The sequence below is a fragment of the Somniosus microcephalus genome, chromosome 1, assembly GCF_052327205.1.
Source record: "Somniosus microcephalus isolate GS21.2 chromosome 1, FLI_Smic_1.0, whole genome shotgun sequence".
NCBI classification, from domain to species: Eukaryota; Metazoa; Chordata; class Chondrichthyes; order Squaliformes; family Somniosidae; genus Somniosus; species Somniosus microcephalus.
The window spans coordinates 13227217-13246039 of NC_140987.1; the positions used below are offsets into that span (position 1 = coordinate 13227217).

Sequence of the window (18823 nt, forward strand, 5' to 3'; positions counted from 1 at the left end):
GTGCATAAAATGTTCCCATCACTCAGTGCTTAGCTGGACTATACCTGAAGGAAGTTTCCGTCCTGCAGGACTTTGCTGTTATTTGGATCGGGAATATCAGGATAAAATGTCTCTTTGATCCTGGAAAAGATGGGAAGAAGGAAACAGTCAGTAGCTCAGTGTTCTCACCACCAACCTCATAGTTCCCCAACCCCGCACAGCCCGCTTCTACCTCCTTCCCAAGATCCACAAACAGGACTGCCCTGATAGACCCATCGTTTCAGCCTGTTCTTGCCCCACGGAACTTATCTCTTCCTATCTCGACTATTTTTTTTTCTCCCCTTGTCCAGTCTCTTCCCACCTACATCCTCGACTCTTCCAACGCCCTCCGCCACTTTAAGTTTCCTGGCCCCAACCGTCCCCTTTTCACTATGAATATCCATTCCCTCTACACTTCCATCCCCCACCAGGATGGCCTGAAGGCGCTTCGCTTCTTCCTTGAACAAAGGCCCAACCAGTCCCCATCCGCCACCACCCTCCTCCGCCTGGCTGAACTTGTTCCCACATTGAACAACTTCTCCTTTGACTCCACTCATTTCCTCCAAATTAAAGGTGTTGCTATGGGAACCTGCTATGCCTGCCTTTTCGTGGGAATATGTGGAGCACTCTTTGTTCCAGTCCTACTCCGGTCCAATCCCTCACCTCTTTTTCCGATACATTGATGACTGTATCGGTGCCGCTTCCTGCTCTCGCCCTGAACTAGAAAATTTCATTCACTTTGCCTCCAATTTCCACCCTTCCCTCACCTTCACATGGTCCATCTCCGACTCTTCCCTTCCTCAACTTATCTGTCTCCATTTCTGGGGATAGGCTATCGACAAACATCCACTATAAGCCCACTGACTCCCACAGCTCCGTCGCATCTGTTCTGACGATGCCACCTTCCAAACTAGTGCTTCCGATATGTCTTCCTTTTTCGCCAAATGAGGAATCTTCTCTACCGTGGTGGACATGGCCCTCGGCCGTGTCCGTTCCATTTCCCACACTTCTGCTCTCACCCCTTCCCCTCCCCTCCCAGACCCATGATAGGGTTCCCCTTGTCCTCACCTTTCACCCTACCAGCCTCCACATTCAACGGATCATCCTCCGCCATCTCCAGTGTGATCCCATCACCAAACGCATCTTCCTCTCTCCTCCCCTTTCAGCATTCTGAAGGGACCGCTCCCTCTGAGAGACCCTGATCCACTCCTCTATCACTCCCAACACCCCCTCCCATTCCCCTGGCACCTTCCCGTGCAAGCGCAGGGGATGCAACACCTGCCCTTTTACCTCCTCTCTTCCCACTGTCCAGGGCCCCAAACACTCCTTCCGGGTGAAACAGTGATTTACTTGTACTTCTTGCAATCTAGTATACTGTATTCGCTGCTCACGATGTGGTCTCCTCTACAGGACCCTGGTAGGACCCTAGGAAGTACAGAGGGTCAGAGGGACCTTGGTGTACATGTACATAGATCTCTGAAGGCAGCGGAACAGGTAGATAAGGTGGTTAAAAAGGCATATGGGATACTTGCCTTCATTAGCCGAGGCATAGAATATAAGAGCAGGGAGGTTATGATGGAGCTGTACAAAACGCTGGTGAGGCCACAGCTGGAGTACTGTGTGCAGTTCTGGTCGCCTCACTATAGGAAGGATGTGATTGCTTTGGAGAGGGTGCAGAGAAGATTCACCAGGATGTTACCTGGGATGGAGCGCCTCAGCTATGAAGAAAGACTAAACAGGCTGGGGTTGTTTTCCTTGGAGCAAAGAAGGCTGAGGGGGGACCTGATTGAGGTGTACAAAATGATGAGGGGCATAGATAGGGTAGACAAAGAGGAACTTTTCCCCTTAGTAGGGGGGTCAATAACAAGGGGGCATAGATTCAGGGTAAGGGGCAGGAGATTTAGAGGGGATTTGAGGAGGAACTTTTTCACCCAGAGGGTGGTTGGAATGTGGAACTCAATGCCTAAAAGGGTGGTAGAGGCAGGAACCCTCACAACATTCAAGAAGCATTTGGATGAGCACTTGAAATGCCATTGCATACAGGGCTATGGACCAAATGCTGGAAAATGGGATTAGACTGGACAGGGATGGATGGGCGGCGCAGACACGATGGGCCGAAGGGCCTCTTTCTGTGCTGTAAAACTCTATGACTCTATGACATTGGGGAGACCAAACGCAGATTGGGCGACCGCTTTGTGGAACACCTCCGTTCAGTCCGTAAGGGTGACCCCGAGCTTCCGGTCACCTGTCACTTTAATTCTCCGCTTCACTCCCACTCTGATCTCTCTGTCCTCGGCTTCTTACACTGTTCCAATGAAGCTCAACGCAAGTTCGAGGAACAGCACCTCATCTTTCGATTAGGCACTTTACAGCCTCCTGGACTCAACATCAAGTTCAACAATTTCAGATCATAACCTCGGCCCCTATTATTTCACAAGACAGCTGTTGATGATTCTGCCGTTCCCATTTACATCTCTTCGAGACTTATCTTTTGTTTCTTTACTTGTCCCATTGCCATCTCCTTTTGCCTTGCACCATCATCCCTTTTGTCATTTAAATCACTCCTGTCTTCCACCCTATCACAGACCTTCCCTTTTGTTCTTTCCTCCCCTCCCCCCTTTCCCTGCACTTGCTTAAAATCTGTCACATCTCTAACTTTTCCCAGTTCTGACGAAAGGTCATCGACCTGAAACATTAACTCTGTTTCTCTCTCCACAGATGCTGCCTTCCAGCATTTTGTTTTTATTTCAGATTTCCAACATCCGTAGTATTTTGCTTTTGTGTCTTTCTTTCTTTCTTTGAGCGAGATAGCCATCAGCCAGGACAGCGGCAGGGGCACAAATACTGGCTCAGGTACAGCGCGAGAGAGAGACACATCAGCCAGGACAGCGGCAGGGGCACGAATACTGGCTCAGGTACAGCTCTAGAGAGACACATCAGCCAGGACAGCGGCAGGGGCACGAATACTGGCTCAGGTACAGTTCTAGAGAGACACATCAGCCAGGACAGCGGCAGGGGCACGAATACTGGCTCAGGTACAGCTCTAGAGAGAGACACATCAGCCAGGACAGCAGCAGGGGCACGAATACTGGCTCAGGTACAGCTCTAGAGAGAGACACATCAGCCAGGACAGCGGCAGGGGCACGAATACTGGCTCAGGTACAGCTCTAGAGAGAGACACATCAGCCAGGACAGCGGCAGGGGCACGAATACTGGCTCAGGTACAGCTCTAGAGAGAGACACATCAGCCAGGAATGCCAGGACTCCAGCAATGTCCTGTCACTGAGCAGCTGCAGGACATTCTGAAGGGGGAGGGTGAACAGCCAGAGGTCGTCGTCCATATCGGTACCAATGACTTAGGTAGAAAGAGGGACGAGGTCTTGCAAGCTGAATATAGGGAGCTAGGGAATAAATTAAAAAGCAGGACCTCAAAAGGTAGTAATCTCAGGATTACTCCCAGTGCCACGTGCTAGCGAGAGCAGAAATAGGAGAATAGACCAGATGAATGCGTGGCTGGAGAGATGGCGTAGGAAGGCGGGATTTAAGTTCCTGAGGCATTGGGACCCATTCTGGGGAAGGGGGACCTGTACAAGCTGGATGGGTTACACCTCGGCAGAACCGGGACCAATATCCTCACAGGGGGGCTTGCTAATGCTGTTGGGAAGGATTTAAACTAGTTTGTCAGGGGGCTGGGAACCTAAGTGTGGGCCCAGAACAGAGAGAAACAAAGCTGGAAGTGCAAGTTAGAAAAGTAGTCAACAAAACTAGTAGGGAGCAGAAACAAAGGCCACCAGTAAAGAGGATCAAAGTGCAGAAAAATATTCAACAGGCAAAGTTGAAGGCACTTTATCTAAATGCACGTAGCATTCGCAACAAGGTGGATGAATTAATGGCACTAATAGAAGTAAATGGGTGTGATGATAAATCCCCAGGGCCTGATAATCTACATCCCAGGGTACTTAAGGAAGTGGCCCTAGAAATAGCAGATGCATTGCTGATCATCTTCCAGAACTCGATAGACTCTGGAACGGTACCCATGGATTGGCGGGTAGCTAATGTTACCCCACTATTCAAAAAAGGTGGTAGAGAAAAGGCGGGGAATTATAGACCGGTAAGCTTGACATCGGTAGTGGGGAAAATGCTAGAGTCCATTGTAAAAGATGTAATAGCAGAGCACTTGGAAAGCAGTGACTGGATCGGACAAAGTCAACATGGATTTACAAAAGGTAAATCATGCTTGACTAATCTACCGGAATTTTTTGAGGATGTAACTGGTAAAATAGATAAGGGAGAACCAGTGGATGTGGTGTATTTGGACTTTCAGAAGGCTTTCGATAAGGTCATAGAGTCATAGAGTTTTACAGCATAGAAAGAGGCCCTTCGGCCCATCGTGTCTGCGCCGTCCATCAATCCCTGTCCAGTCTAATCCCATTTTCCAGCATTTGGTCCATAGCCTTGTATGCAATGGCATTTCAAGTGCTCATCCAAATGCTTCTTGAATGTTGTGAGGGTTCCTGCCTCTACCACCCTTTCAGGCAGAGTTCCAGATTCCAACCACCCTCTGGGTGAAAAAGTTCCTCCTCAAATCCCCTCTAAATCTCCTGCCCCTTACCCTGAATCTATGCCCCCTTGTTATTGACCCCCCTACTAAGGGGAAAAGTTCCTCTTTATCCACCCTATCGATGCCCCTCATCATTTTGTACACCTCAATCAGGTCCCCCCTCAGCCTTCTTTGCTCCAAGGAAAACAACCCCAGCCTGTTTAGCCTTTCTTCATAGGTGAGGCGCTCCATCCCAGGTAACATCCTGGTGAATCTTCTCTGCACCCTCTCCAAAGCAATCACATCCTTTCTATAGTGAGGCGACCAGAACTGCACACAGTACTCCAGCTGTGGCCTCACCAGCATTTTGTACAGCTCCATCATAACCTCCCTGCTCTTATATTCTATGCCTCGGCTAATGAAGGCAAGTATCCCATATGCCTTTTTAACCACCTTATCTACCTGTTCCGCTGCCTTCAGGGATCTATGTACATGTACACCAAGGTCCCTCTGACCCTCTGTACTTCCTAGGGTCCTACCACTCATTGTGTATTCCCTTGCCTTATTTGTCCGTCCAAAATGCATCACCTCACACTTTTCAGGGTTAAATTCCATTTGCCACTTTTCCGCCATCTGACCAACCCGTTTATATCGTCCTGTAGCCTGAGGCTTTCCTCCTCGCAATTAACCACCCCACCAATTTTCGTGTCATCTGCGAACTTACTGATCATACCTTTTACATTCTCATCCAAATCATTTATGTAGATCACAAACAGCAAGGGACCCAGCACCGATCCCTGAGGTACCCCACTGGACACAGGCTTCCAGTCACAAAAGCAACCTTCGACCATCACCCTCTGCCTCCTGCCACTCAGCCAGTTTAGGATCCAACGCGCCAAGGCACCCTGGATCCCATGGGCTCTTACCTTCTTGACCAGTCTCCTATGCGGGACTTTGTCAAAAGCTTTACTGAAGTCCATGTAAACCACATCCACAGCATTTCCCTCATCCACACACCTAGTCACCCCCTCGAAAAATTCAATCAGATTGGTCAGACATGATTTACCCTTGACAAAGCCATGCTGACTATCCCCGATTAATCCTTGCCTCTCCAAGTGGTGACTCATAAGAGATTAGCGTGCAAAATTAAGGCACATGGGATTGGGGGCAAGGTATTGACTTGGATAGAGAACTGGTTGGCGGACAGAAAGCAAAGAGTTGGAATAAACGGGTCGTTTTCCGAGTGGCAGGCAGTGACTAGTGGGGTATCGCAAGGATCAGTCCTCGGACCCCAGCTGTTCACAATATATATTAATGATCTGGACGAGGGAATTGGATGTAATATCTCCAAATTTGCAGATGACACAAAGCTGGGGGGGAGGGTATGCTGTGAGGAGGATGTCGTGAAACTCCAGCACGATTTGGACAGGTTGGGTGATTGGGCAGAAACATGGCAAATGCACTATAATGTGGATAAATGTGAGGTTATCCACTTTAGTGGCAAAAACAGGAAGGCAGATTATTATTTGAATGGTAATAGATTGGGAGAAGGGGAGGTGCAAAGAGACCTGGGTGTTCTTGTGCACCAGTCGCTGAAGGTAAGCATGCAGGTGCAGCATGCGGTTAAGAAGGCAAATGGTATGTTGGCCTTCGTAGCAAGAGGGTTCGAGTACAGGAACAAGGATGTCTTGCTACAGTTGTACAGGGCCTTGGTGAGACCGCACCTTGAGTATTGTGTGCAGTTTTGGTCGCCTTACCTGAGGAAGGACGTTCTTGCCATGGAAGGAGTGCAGCGAAGATTCACCAGGCTGATACCTGGGATGGCAGGAATGACGTATGAGGAGAGATTGTGTCGATTGGGCTTATACTCACTGGAGTTTAGAAGATTGAGAGGGGATCTCATCGAAACCTATAAAATTCTGTCAGGCCTGGACAGACTAGATACAGGAAGGATGTTTCTGATGGCCGGGGAGTCCAGAACCAGGGGTCATAGTCTAAGGATAAGGGGTAAGCCATTTAGGACTGAAATGAGGAGGAATTTCTTCACCCAGAGAGTGGTGAACCTGTGGAATTCTCTGCCACAGAGGGCGGTGGAAGCCAGTTCATTAAGTATATTCAAGAAAGAGTTGGATATATTTCTTGAGGCTAAAGGGATCAAGGGATATGGGGAGAAGGCAGGGACCGGGTACTGAATTTGGATGATCAGCCATGATCTCATTGAATGGTGGAGCAGGCGTGAAGGGCCGAATGGCCTACTCCTGCTCCTATCTTCTATGTATGTAATTGCCATTACAGACACATAGTTGCAGGGTAACCAAAGCTGGGAACTGAATGTTCCAGAGTACTCAACATTTAGGAAGGACAGACAAAAAGGAAAAGGAGGTGGCGTAGCGCTGTTAATAAGGGATGAGATCGGTACGGTAGAGATAAAAGATCTTGGCTTGGCAGATCGTGATGTAGAACTGGAATCAGTTTGGGTGGAGCTAAGAAACAGCAAAGGGCGGAAAACATTGGTGGGAGTTGTGTATAGGCCACCAAACAGTAATGGTAATGTAGGGCACAGTATCAATCAAGAGATTAGAAGTGCATGTAACAAGGGCAATATGGTAATCATGGGGGACTTTAATCTACATATTGACTGGGCAAATCAAATTACCACTAATGGTGCGGAGGACGAATTCTTGGAATGCATGCGAGATGTGGAGGAACCAATCAGGGAACAGGCTATTCTGGATCTGGTACTGTGTAATGAGAAAGGGCTAATTAATAATCTTGTGGTAAAGGGGCCTTTAGGGAAAAGTGACCATAATATGATTGAATTTTATATTAATTTTGAGAGTCATGTAGTCCAATCTGAAACTATGGTCTTCAATCTAAACAGAGGAAACTACAAGGGTATGAGGGACAAGTTGGCCAAGGTAGATTGGGAGACTACACTAAAAAGTATGAAGGTGGACATACAATGGCTAACATTCAAGGAAATAATGTATAGTTTGCAACAAACATATAGTCCTGTAGGGCATAAAAACCCAAAAGGAAAAGTGATCCAACCATGGCTAACAAAAGAAATTAAAGCTAGTATTAAGTCAAAGGAGGAAGCTTATAAAGTTGCCAGAAAAAGCGGTCAGCCTGAGGATTGGGATCTTTTTAGAAATCAGCAAAGGGGGACCAAGAAATTGATAAAGAAAGGGAAAATGGAATATGAGCACAAACTAGCAAAAAATATAAAATTGGATTGTAAAAGCTTCTATAGGTATGTGAAAAGGAAAAGACTGGCAAAGGTAAATGTAGGTCCTTTACAGTCAGAGATGGGAGAATTTATAATGGGGAATGAGGAAATGGCTGAGAAATTAAATAAATACTTTGTTTCTGTCTTCACGGAGGAAGACACAAAAAACCTCCCAAAAATACGAGAAAACCAAAGGTGTGGCGAGAATGAGGAACTTAAAGAAATTATTAGTAAAAAAACAGTACTAGCAAAATTAATGGGACTAAATGTCGACAGATCCCAAGGACTGGATGACCTACATCCTAGGGTTTTCAAAGAGGTGGCCATTGGGATAGTGGACGCATTGGTTGTCATCTTCCAAAATTCTGTAGATTCTGGAACGGTTCCTGCAGATTGGAGGATAGCAAATGTAACCCCGCTATTTAAGAAAGGAGGGAGAGAGAAAACAGGGAACTACAGACCTGTTAGCCTCACATCAGTAGTTGGGAAAATGCTGGAATCTATTATAAAGGATGCAATAACTGGGCACTTAGAAACTAATAGTAAAATTGGGCACAGTCAATTTGGATTTATGAAAGGGAAATCCTGTTTGGCAAACCTATTGGAGTTCTTTGAGGATGTAGCTGGTGGAGTAGACAAAGGGGAACCAGTAGATGTGGTGTATTTGGATTTTCAGAAGGCCTTCGATAAGGTCCCACACAAGAGGTTGATGAACAAAATTAGGGCACATGGAATTGGGGGTAATATACTAGCATGGATTGAGAATTGGTTAACAGACAGAAAACAAAGAGTAGGGATAAACGGGTCTTTTTCAGGATGGCAGGCTGTGACTAGTGGGGTACCGCAAGGATTGGTGCTTGGGCCCCAGCTAGTCACAACCTGTATCAATGATTTGGATGAGCGGTCTAAATTTGCTGATGACACAAAGCTAGGTGGCAGTGTCAGTTGCGAAGAGGCTTCAAGGGGATCTCGACAGGCTCAGTGAGTGGGCGAGAACATGGCAGATGGATTATAATGTGGATAAATGTGAAGTTATCCACTTTGGTAGAAAAACCAGAAAGGCAGGTTAGTTCCTAAATGGTGAAAGATTGGGGAATGCAGATGCTCAAAGGGACCTGGGTGTCCTTGTACATGGAAGGTAAATTGTATGCTGGCCTTCATTACAAGAGGATTTGAGTAAAGAAGTCTTACTCCAATTATATAGGGCCTTGGTGAGACCACACCTGGAGTACTGTGTACAATTTTGGTCTCCTTACTTAAGGAAGGATATACTTGCCATAGAGGGAGTGCAACGAGGGTTCACGAGATTGATTCCTGGGATGGCGGGACTGTCGTATGAAAAAAGAGATTGAGTAAACTAGGCCTGTATTCTCTTGAATTCAGAAGAATGAGAGGGGATCTCATTGAAGCATACAAAATTATTACAGGGCTTGATAGGGTGGATGCTGGGAGAATGTTTCCCTTGGCTGGGGAGTCTAGAACCAGGGGCCACAGCCTCAGGATAAAGGGTAGGCCATTCAGGACTGAGATGAGATGAAATTTCTTCACAGAGGGTGGTGAATCTTTGGAATTCTCTACCCCAGAGGGCTGTGGAGGCTCAGTCATTGGGTATATTTAAAACAGAAGTCAATAGATTTCTGACTAGTAAGGGCATCAAGGGATATGGCGATAGGGCCGGTGAATGGAGTTGAGGCAGAAGATCAGCCATGATCTCATTGAATGGGGGAACAGGCTCGAAGGGCCGAATGGCCTACTCCTGCTCCTATTTCTTATGTTCTTAAAGGCAGAAAGGAGAACAGACACGGTTAATCAGGTAGTGGTGAGGTGCCAGCAAGTTTGTGGAAGGGGAGGAGCTTCACAGTTTAGAGACCCTGGGGAAAAATGGGAGCAGAGTAAGAGATGGTGCAATGAGTCTTAGATTTCATTACAGGTGGCAGGAAGAGTGTTTGGTTAAAATGCAATTGCCATTTCAGTGTTTAAAAAGGTTGATCATTGAAAGGGAACTTACCATTCTTGCTTTCGGTAGCAGAAGATACTGAGCATGACTCCCAGCGCTATAACTCCCACCAGTGGCAAGGTGATCCCAAGGATCAGTGCAATGGCTGATTGGGGGAGGAAAACAAAGGTTAGAAAACAAACCAATATAGTAATAGCACTGGTAATCACTACAGGGACTTGGGGCAAAGGAACTCTGTCTTCATGTGGGGATCAACAAGTGGGATGAGTGAGGGGAAGTTGATGATGGTACATGGTACAGTGGGACTGACGGGCTGTGAGGATAGCGCATAATATAATAGGAAAAGTAGCTAACAATACAGAATTCAGTGTTAATATCTTTGCATTGGTCAATAGGATTCCGCAGGTGAATTAATACTAAGTAAGGAGTAGGTGTCGGGTTAATACACAAACTCTTTGATGCTTCTTAAATTGTAAGAATGTTAGCTCCTTTGGAACTCACATGTCTACGTTTCAGCTGTTATGATTCTGTTAAAGTGTGATGTTTATAACCGTGCAAAGCTGTCTTAACTTCTACCAATGAGAAATGAAGCCAGCCACATTCCGGTGAGAATGGAACGTGCGTGTGCCATCTACTGGTGGAGTAGTGTGTGACACACAAAGATCACAAAATAATTTCAGAATTGCTAAGTTCAGAGCAAGTCATCTGACATTATCCCATCTAGGTGTGTAAATCAGCTCACTTTCAGTAATTCTTTGGTATTCCGTGCCGAGAACTCGCCTGGATCAGTTAGAGTTAAAGGCAGACCCGAGGGATATCCTACTAGTAAGTATATAGACCTATAAATTTGCTTGTAATTTCTGTTGCTATTAATTAAACCAAACAAGTTGATTTGTCTCTGGCGTCGGAACCTATATAATTTGGACTAATCTACTCGGTTGGTCTAAATGTCGAATGGCCTTTGCTCGTCCTGGATTGTCTTGTGTTCTCTAATTGAAGTGGTGATCTGTGTAAAAGTAATGGCCCAGCAAGGGAGCAATCCTTAGCATTCCAAAGCCTCTGACCGTACAGTTCATGCAGGTCAGGGTGGCATGGTTTGTTTCAGCGGTTACCATTCCACGGAACAGTGCAACTACGCACGTGAATCACTGTGGGCACATCAGGTGTGGTTTAACGTTCCACAATCCACAATCCACAACTTGTATTTATATAGCACCTTTAATGTAGTAAAATGTCCCAAGGGGCTTCACAAGAGCGTTACCAAACAAAACCGGACACCGATCCACATAATGAAATATTACAGTAGAAAGAGGTAGGTTTTAAGGAGTATCTTAAAGGAGGAAAGAGGTAGAGAGGTGGAGAGGTTTAGGCAGGGAATTCCAGAGCTTAGGGCCCAGACACTGGTGACAATGGTGAAGCAATTAAAATCGGGGACGCTCAAGACACCGGAATTGGAGAAGCGCAGAGATCTTGGAGGGTTGTACGACTGGAGGAGATTACAGTGGTAGGGAGGGGCGAGGTCATGGAGGGATTTGAAAACTAGGATGAGCATTTTAAAATCAAGGCATTGGCTCCTGGTTAAGTACAAGTATAGGACGAAGCAAACAGCAATTGGTCTGGACACTGGAGCTAATGTTGTGGGCATCATCGGGTGGTCTGGCCCAGGCTATGCCTTGCAGGAATCCTAAAGAGGAAGATGGTCCAAAAGGAGTGTAGCGAAAGTTCACCAGACTGATTCCTGGGGTGGCAGGACTGTCGTATGAGGAGAGATTGGGTCGACTAGGCCTGTATTCACTAGCGTTTAGAAGAATGAGAGGGGATCTCATTGAAACGTATAAAATTCTGACAGGGCTCGACAGACTGAATGCAGGGAGGATGTTTCCCCTGGCTGGGGGGTCTAGAACGAGGGGGTCACAGTCTTAGGATACGGGGTAGGACATGGGGTAGGACATTTAGGACTGAGATGAGGAGAACTTTCTTCACTCAGAGGGTGGTGAACCTGTGGAATTCTCTATCACAGAAGGCTGTGGAAGCCACGAAGGGCTGAATGGCCTACTCCTGCTCCTATTTTTCTGTTTCTAGATCACATCGAAGGCTACCAGTTTTGATAGAATTGTGGAATGCCTCAATCCCACGTAATAAAAACAGAAGTTAACTTATTCGAATACCATGAACCCATCCTATATGAGATGTAGCACCAAGGCCCTGTCTGCCTGTTCAGGTGGACATTATAGATCCCATGGCACAATTGGAAGAGGAGGAGGAAGCAGCTCCTGACCTACATTCCCCCCTCACCCAACACCATCAAAGGCAATTAACTGGTCATATACCCCATTTGCTGGCTTTGGCTTCTTACTGTGTGCAAAATAGCTTAACGTTCCTCTAACAAAAGTAATTTAATGGATGTGAAGCACTCTGGAACATTTCTGAGAGATGCGATAAGACACTATATAAATGCAAATCTTCTTTCTTTCAGTTTCCTTGGTCATTTTAGTTGTTAACTGAGTGTATTGCCTGGAGGGGATGGGGATGTTAGAGTGGAACTGTGTTACTTCAAACCTTTGAGTCTCAAAACAATATTCCATAAACATACAATGCCGGATATCCCAGACAATGAGCGCAAATCACATCGCATCCGAGGAAAATTCTAATCCTGTAATATGGCACATGCAAGCTGCCCTAGCCCTCGGTGAGTGTTCTTAATGGGTGAACTTACGGCTGTTTGGTGTGGTAACAGTGACCGCTCTGCTGGGACTGTCTCCTCCTCTGGTGTACGCTCTCACTGCCACACTGTACGTCGTTCCCGGCTCCAGGCCCATGATCTCGAAATCCTGCTCGAAGGAGTTGTTTATGATCTTTGACGGCGGATTAACTATCGCAATGGAGAAAGCAGAAAATCAGAAACATTCTTCGAGATCGTGGTGCTGCATGCTTAGCATAGAATGATGCAGCACAGAAGGAAGCCATTTGGCCCATCGTGCGCCTGTGCCGGCTCTTTGAAAGAGCTCTCCAATTAGTCCCACTGCCCCCTGCTCTTTCCCCATAGCCCTACAGATGTTTCCTTTTCAAGTATTTATTTATCCAATTCCCTTTTGAAAATTACTACTGAATCTGCTTCCACCCTTTCAGGCAGTGCATTCCTGATCATAACAAACTCGCCACGTAAGTAAATTTCTCCTCATCTCCCCTCTGGTTCTTTTGCTAATTATCTTAAATCTGTGCCCTCTGGTTATCGACCCTTCAGCCACTGGAAACAGTTTCTCCTTATTTACTCTATCTAAACCCTTAATGATTTTGAACACCTCTATCAAATCTCCCCTTAACATAGGATAACACAGGATATACAGCACACAAACAGGCCATTCGGCCCAACCAGTCCATGCCGGTGCTTATGCTCCACTCGAACCTCTTCCTATCTTTCCTCATCTAACTATCAGCATAACCCTCTATTCCCTTCTCCCTCATATGCTTGTCCAGCCTCCCCTTAAATGCATCTATACTATTCACTTCAACCACTCCCTGTGGTAGCGAGTTCCACATTCTCACCACTCTCTGGGTAAAGAAGTTTCTTCTGAATTCCCTATTTGATTTCTTGGTGACTATCTTATATTGATGGCCTCCAGTTTTGCTCTCAACGTATCGATTTTAAGTTCATTTTTCTCCTTTCCACTTTCCCGACAGCCGAGCGTGTAATGACACTGCCAGGCTAGCACTGAACCACACAGGCTAGACGGTCCAAGGTGCAACCCCCAGCTAATCTCAGCTGTGGCAGCAGCGCTCAGCACAACCCTTTCCAAACCTCCAGCCCCACAAGACTCAATCAGGAACAAGCATCAAATGAGAAATACAGGCGTAAGCAGGACGAGTTGCTGGGGGCTCGCGGGCTGAATTGCCAGGACTTGCGCGGGGAGCACCAGATTTCCACAGTAACAAGAAAAAAAAGACTGCATAACTGAATGTAGCAGCACTGCTAAATCTTCCCGTCCGCCACACCGAGGTGGAATGCCTCACACTTTGATCCCCTTGCTTCACCGAGTTACCAGACACTTGACTGCCAGGAGCTGCTCAACAGAGGCTCCGTGCTTCTCCGCCGGAAGAGAGGGGGGGAAATATCAATGGCAGTTTCATTTCTCAGCGGCACTTGCAGCCGGCCCCAGCAGGACTGCAGAGGGAGCAGGTCAGCTCCTCTCAGTCCTCGAGGAAAAGATAGGAGAGTCACCCTCAGGAAACAAAACACTCGGCAACGTGAGAACTGTTGTTAAGGAGATGGAAAATCTGGGGAAGAATACTTCTTGTTCACTGAACTCACCCCAAAATAAAAATATGCCTTGATTTAAAAAAAAATTTTTTTATAAACAGTTGCAAACATTTTATTTCTTCTCGGGAGGTGCTGGTAAGGCTGTATTCATTGTCCATTCTGCCCCACATCAGAGGGAAACCCACCTAGTGGATGGGACTGGAGTCAGTGTAGGCCAGACTGGGCAGGAGTGGCAGGTTCCTTTCCACTGAAGGGCACTGGTGAACCTGGTGGGTTTTGATGAGGATCCAGCAGCTTGCATGGCCATTTTCTCTGGTGCCAGCCCACAAATCACAAATCTATTGATTTCAATTTCACAACTTGCCGTGGTGGGATTTGAGCTCATGGTCTCTGGCCCAAGACTATATTCACTACACTACCGAGCCTCAATGAGGGGAGTGCAGTACATCTCAAAGGGGCTCCACCCAGCGCAAAGGGGCAACTTTGAACTGGCCTGGGAAACCCAGCCCAGGTCAGCCTGATAGTCATAGAGTCATAGAGTTTTACAGCACAGAAAGAGGCCCTTCGGCCCATCGTGTCTGCGCCGCCCATCCATCCCTGTCCAGTCTAATCCCATTTTCCAGCATTTGGTCCATAGCCTTGTATGCAATGGCATTTCAAGTGCTCATCCAAATGCTTCTTGAATGTTGTGAGGGTTCCTGCCTCTACCACCCTTTCAGGCATTGAGTTCCACATTCCAACCACCCTCTGGGTGAAAAAGTTCCTCCTCAAATCCCCTCTAAATCTCCTGCCCCTTACCCTGAATCTATGCCCCCTTGTTATTGACCCCCCTACTAAGGGGAAAAGTTCCTCTTTATCTACCCTATCTATGCCCCTCATCATTTTGTACACCTCAATCAGGTCCCCCCTCAGCCTTCTTTGCTCCAAGGAAAACAACCCCAGCCTGTCCAGCCTCTCTTCATAGGTGAGGCGCTCCATCCCAGGTAACATCCTGGTGAATCTTCTCTGCACCCTCTCCAAAGCAATCACATCCTTCCTATAGTGAGGCGACCAGAACTGCACACAGTACTCCAGCTGTGGCCTCACCAGCGTTTTGTACAGCTCCATCATAACCTCCCTGCTCTTATATTCTATGCCTCGGCTAATGAAGGCAAGTATCCCATATGCCTTTTTAACCACCTTATCTACCTGTTCCGCTGCCTTCAGGGATCTATGTACATGTACACCAAGGTCCCTCTGACCCTCTGTACTTCCTAGGGTCCTACCACTCATTGTGTATTCCCTTGCCTTATTTGTCCGTCCAAAATGCATCACCTCGCACTTTTCAGGGTTAAATTCCATTTGCCACTTTTCCACCCATCTGACCAACCTGTTTATATCGTCCTGTAGCCTGAGGCTTTCCTCCTCACAATTTACCACCCCACCAATTTTCGTGTCATCTGCGAACTTACTGATCATACCTTTTACATTCTCATCCAAATCATTTATGTAGATCACAAACAACAAGGGACCCAGCACCGATCCCTGAGGTACCCCACTGGACACAGGCTTCCAATCACAAAAGCAACCTTCGACCATCACCCTCTGCCTCCTGCCACTCAGCCAGTTTAGGATCCAACGCGCCAAGGCACCCTGGATCCCATGGGCTCTTACCTTCTTGACCAGTCTCCTATGCGGGACTTTGTCAAAAGCTTTACTGAAGTCCATGTAAACCACATCCACAGCATTTCCCTCATCCACCCCCCTAGTCACCCCCTCGAAATGATCAAGAGGAACATTTTTTCATCAAATTCTGGACATTGCTAGGGGACTTTGAACAAAACAACATGACTTTCCGTCCCACTGTCTACGCAGATTCAGCAGAATGATACCAGGGCTTGAAGGGTTAAATTATGAGGACAGGTTGCATAAACTTGGTTTGTATTCCCCTGAGTTTATACAGTTGAAGGGGTGATCTAAATGAGGGGACTAAAATGAAAAAAGGATTCGATAGGGTAGATACAGAGAAACTATTGCCTTTGCTGAAGAGTCCAGAACACAGGGACGCAATCTTAAAATTAGAGCAAGGCCGTTCAGGAGTGAAATCAGGAAGCACTTCTTCCACACAAAGGGTAGTAGAAATCTGGAAAACTCTCTCCCCCAAAAAGCTGTGGATGCTGGTGGTCAACTGAAATTTTCCAGTGAGATCGATAGATTTTTGTGCGGTAAGAGTTTCAAGTTACAGAGCAAAGGCAGGTAAATAGGGTTGAGGTACCAATCAGCCATGATCTAATTGAATGGCGGAGCAGGCTCGAGGGAATGAATGGCCTCCTCCTGTGGCCTGTTCCTATGTTTAAACAGTAGGCACTTCCAGGGACTAAAAGGCCAAATTTCTGAATGTGACTCCAGGTGGGAAGCCTCACCCAGGAGACACACATTTCAGAAGATCAACCCTTGTGTATATACCTGTATTCTGCCCATGTTGGCCCATGGGCTTCATGGCTGCGGAATCATTGTACAGTTTACTGTAATAAACCTTGAATCCCTCAATGAATCCTCGCCGTTTCTCCACAGGGATAGTGTTCCATTCGATCCATACCGATTCTCCAGTGGTTTCCTTGATATTCAGTTTCAGAGCCTCGGATGGGGCTAAGGAGTGCAATCAAAGACCGGTGATTATATTAGGGCTTCAGTTAGGACTGTGGTCAGTTTAATCTGCCTACACACCTCCCAGTGTACGCTTCTCAAAACAATCATAAAAGGATAGCAATGTTGCTACCACACCTTCCCATTCTGTGCCGTTTCAAAACCTGAGCCATTATTCCAGAGGTATGATTCTTTTGTAAAGCTCGTTTTACGGGGGGTATTTGGTTATGTTTCCGTTTCCTGCATTATTTTACCCACTCTGTCTGACGGGCCTCGACACTTGGGAGTCGAGGACAGGTGCCCAGCCCGCTCCCACATCACGGAAAAGGCACCCCTCCACTCTAAAACTAGAGAGATCGAGTAGACTAGGCCTACAGTCCCTAGAGTTTAGTGAGAGGTGATCTCATTGAAACATGTAAAATTCTTAAGAGGCTTGACAGGGTCGATGCAGGGAGGATGTTTCCCCTGGCTGGAGTGTCTAGAGCCAGGGGTCACAGTACAAGGGGTCGGCCATTTAGGACTGAGATGAGGAGAAATTTCCTCACTCAGAGGGTGGTGAATCTTTGGAGTTGTCTGCCCCAGAGGGCTGTGGATGCTGAATCGTTGAGTATATTCAAGACAGAAATTGATAGATTTTTGGATACTAAGGGAATCAAGGGATATGGGGATAGTGCAGGAAAGTGGAGTTGAGGTCGAAGATCAGCCATGATCTTACTGAATGGTGGAGCAGGGTTGAGGGCCCGAATGCACTACTCCTGCTCCTATTTCTTATGTTCTTAAAACAGATTAAATGGTCATTACCACGTTGCTGTTTGTGGGACCTTGCTATATGCAAATCGGCTGCCGCGTTTCTCAACACTGCAACCGTGTATTCTTCAAAGTACTTCATTGGCCGTGAAGAGTTTTGGGACGTCCTGAGGTTGTGAAAGGCATTACCTAATGCAAGTCTTTCTTTCTTTCTGCCTCCGCACAAGCCTGGCTCCTGAAATGGAAACCCACTGTTCCACACAGGCGTGTGTCCCGTCATCATGGAATCATAGAACGATACAGCACAGGAGGCCATTCAGCCCATTGTGCTTGTGCCGGCTCTTTGAAAGAGCTCTCCAATTAGTCCCACTTTCCTGCTCTTTCCCCATAGCCCTGAAAATATTTCCTTTTCAAGTATTTATCCAATTCCCTTTTGAAAGTTACTATTGAATCTGCTTCCACCGCCCTTTTCAGTGCATTCTAGATCATAGCAACTTGCTGAGTAAAAAAAAAGATTCTCCTCATCTCCCTTCTGGCTTTTTTGCCAATTATTTTAAATCTGTGTCCTCTGGTTACCGACCCTATTGCCAGTGTAAACAGTTTCTCAATTTTGACATCTTATCTTATGTCTTATGATAAAAAATTATAAAGTTAATGCTGAAGCCTATAAAAATACCGAATGATCTTCACTAAATTAGCTATTGATTGGAATAAACAGAAGTAATTCTAAAGTGTTGTGAATGCAAGTGGTTTTCTAGCTTCACCAGACGCTTCCCCACATCATGCGGATTAGTTTCACTGTTCAGGATTGTCATGTTGAATATAAGTTGGCAATAATTTTTTTTTAATTCATTCACGGGATGTGGCATCGCTGGCAAGGCCAGCATTTACTGCCCATCCCTAATTGCCTTTGAGAAGGTGGTGGAGAACTGCCTTCTTGAGTACAACTGAGTGGCTTGCTAGGCCATTTCAGAGGGCAGTTAAGAGTCTGGAGTCACATATAGGCCAGGCCAGGTAAGGACGGCAGATTTCCTTCCTTAAAGTGCATTAGTGAACCAGATGGGTTTTTACGACAATCCGGTAGTTTCATGGTCACCATAACTGATTCTAGCTTTTTAATTCCAATTTAAATTCTCCAGCTGCCGTGGTGGGATTTGACCTCATGTCTCTGGATCATTAGTCCAGGCCTCTGGATTACTAGTCCAGTAACATAACCACTAGGCTACCGTATCTGTAGAGTTGCCACCATCCATTACATTGACTGACAGTATTGCGTGCCTCCCAGCACTACATGAAACAAAACAGCCAAGCCCACCTGGCAATCCGACGATACTTTGCAACGTAACACAAGGGCATTGATGGGCAGAACTAGCTAAGAATGTTCACAAGGTAGCAAAGATCAGGAGACCCAGAAAAGAAACCAAGGCCTAGAAATTCACTATGGCCCCG

At 46.5% G+C, this 18823-nt stretch overlaps 1 protein-coding gene across 4 annotated transcripts in view; it reads right to left on the minus strand.

Moving 5' to 3' along the window:
- The window catches only part of lifra (LIF receptor subunit alpha a), a 229468-nt gene that overhangs the window by 7477 nt on the left and 203168 nt on the right, over window positions 1-18823 (minus strand). For all 4 annotated transcript variants that reach the window (XM_085967341.1, XM_085967430.1, XM_085967272.1 and 1 more), the window contains 4 exons: window positions 16448-16630; window positions 12461-12616; window positions 9796-9889; window positions 45-120 (listed from right to left, as the gene is read on the minus strand). In XM_085967341.1, coding sequence (XP_085823467.1) covers window positions 45-120; window positions 9796-9889; window positions 12461-12616; window positions 16448-16630 — 509 coding nt within the window. The remainder of the gene's footprint in view (window positions 1-44; window positions 121-9795; window positions 9890-12460; window positions 12617-16447; window positions 16631-18823) is intronic.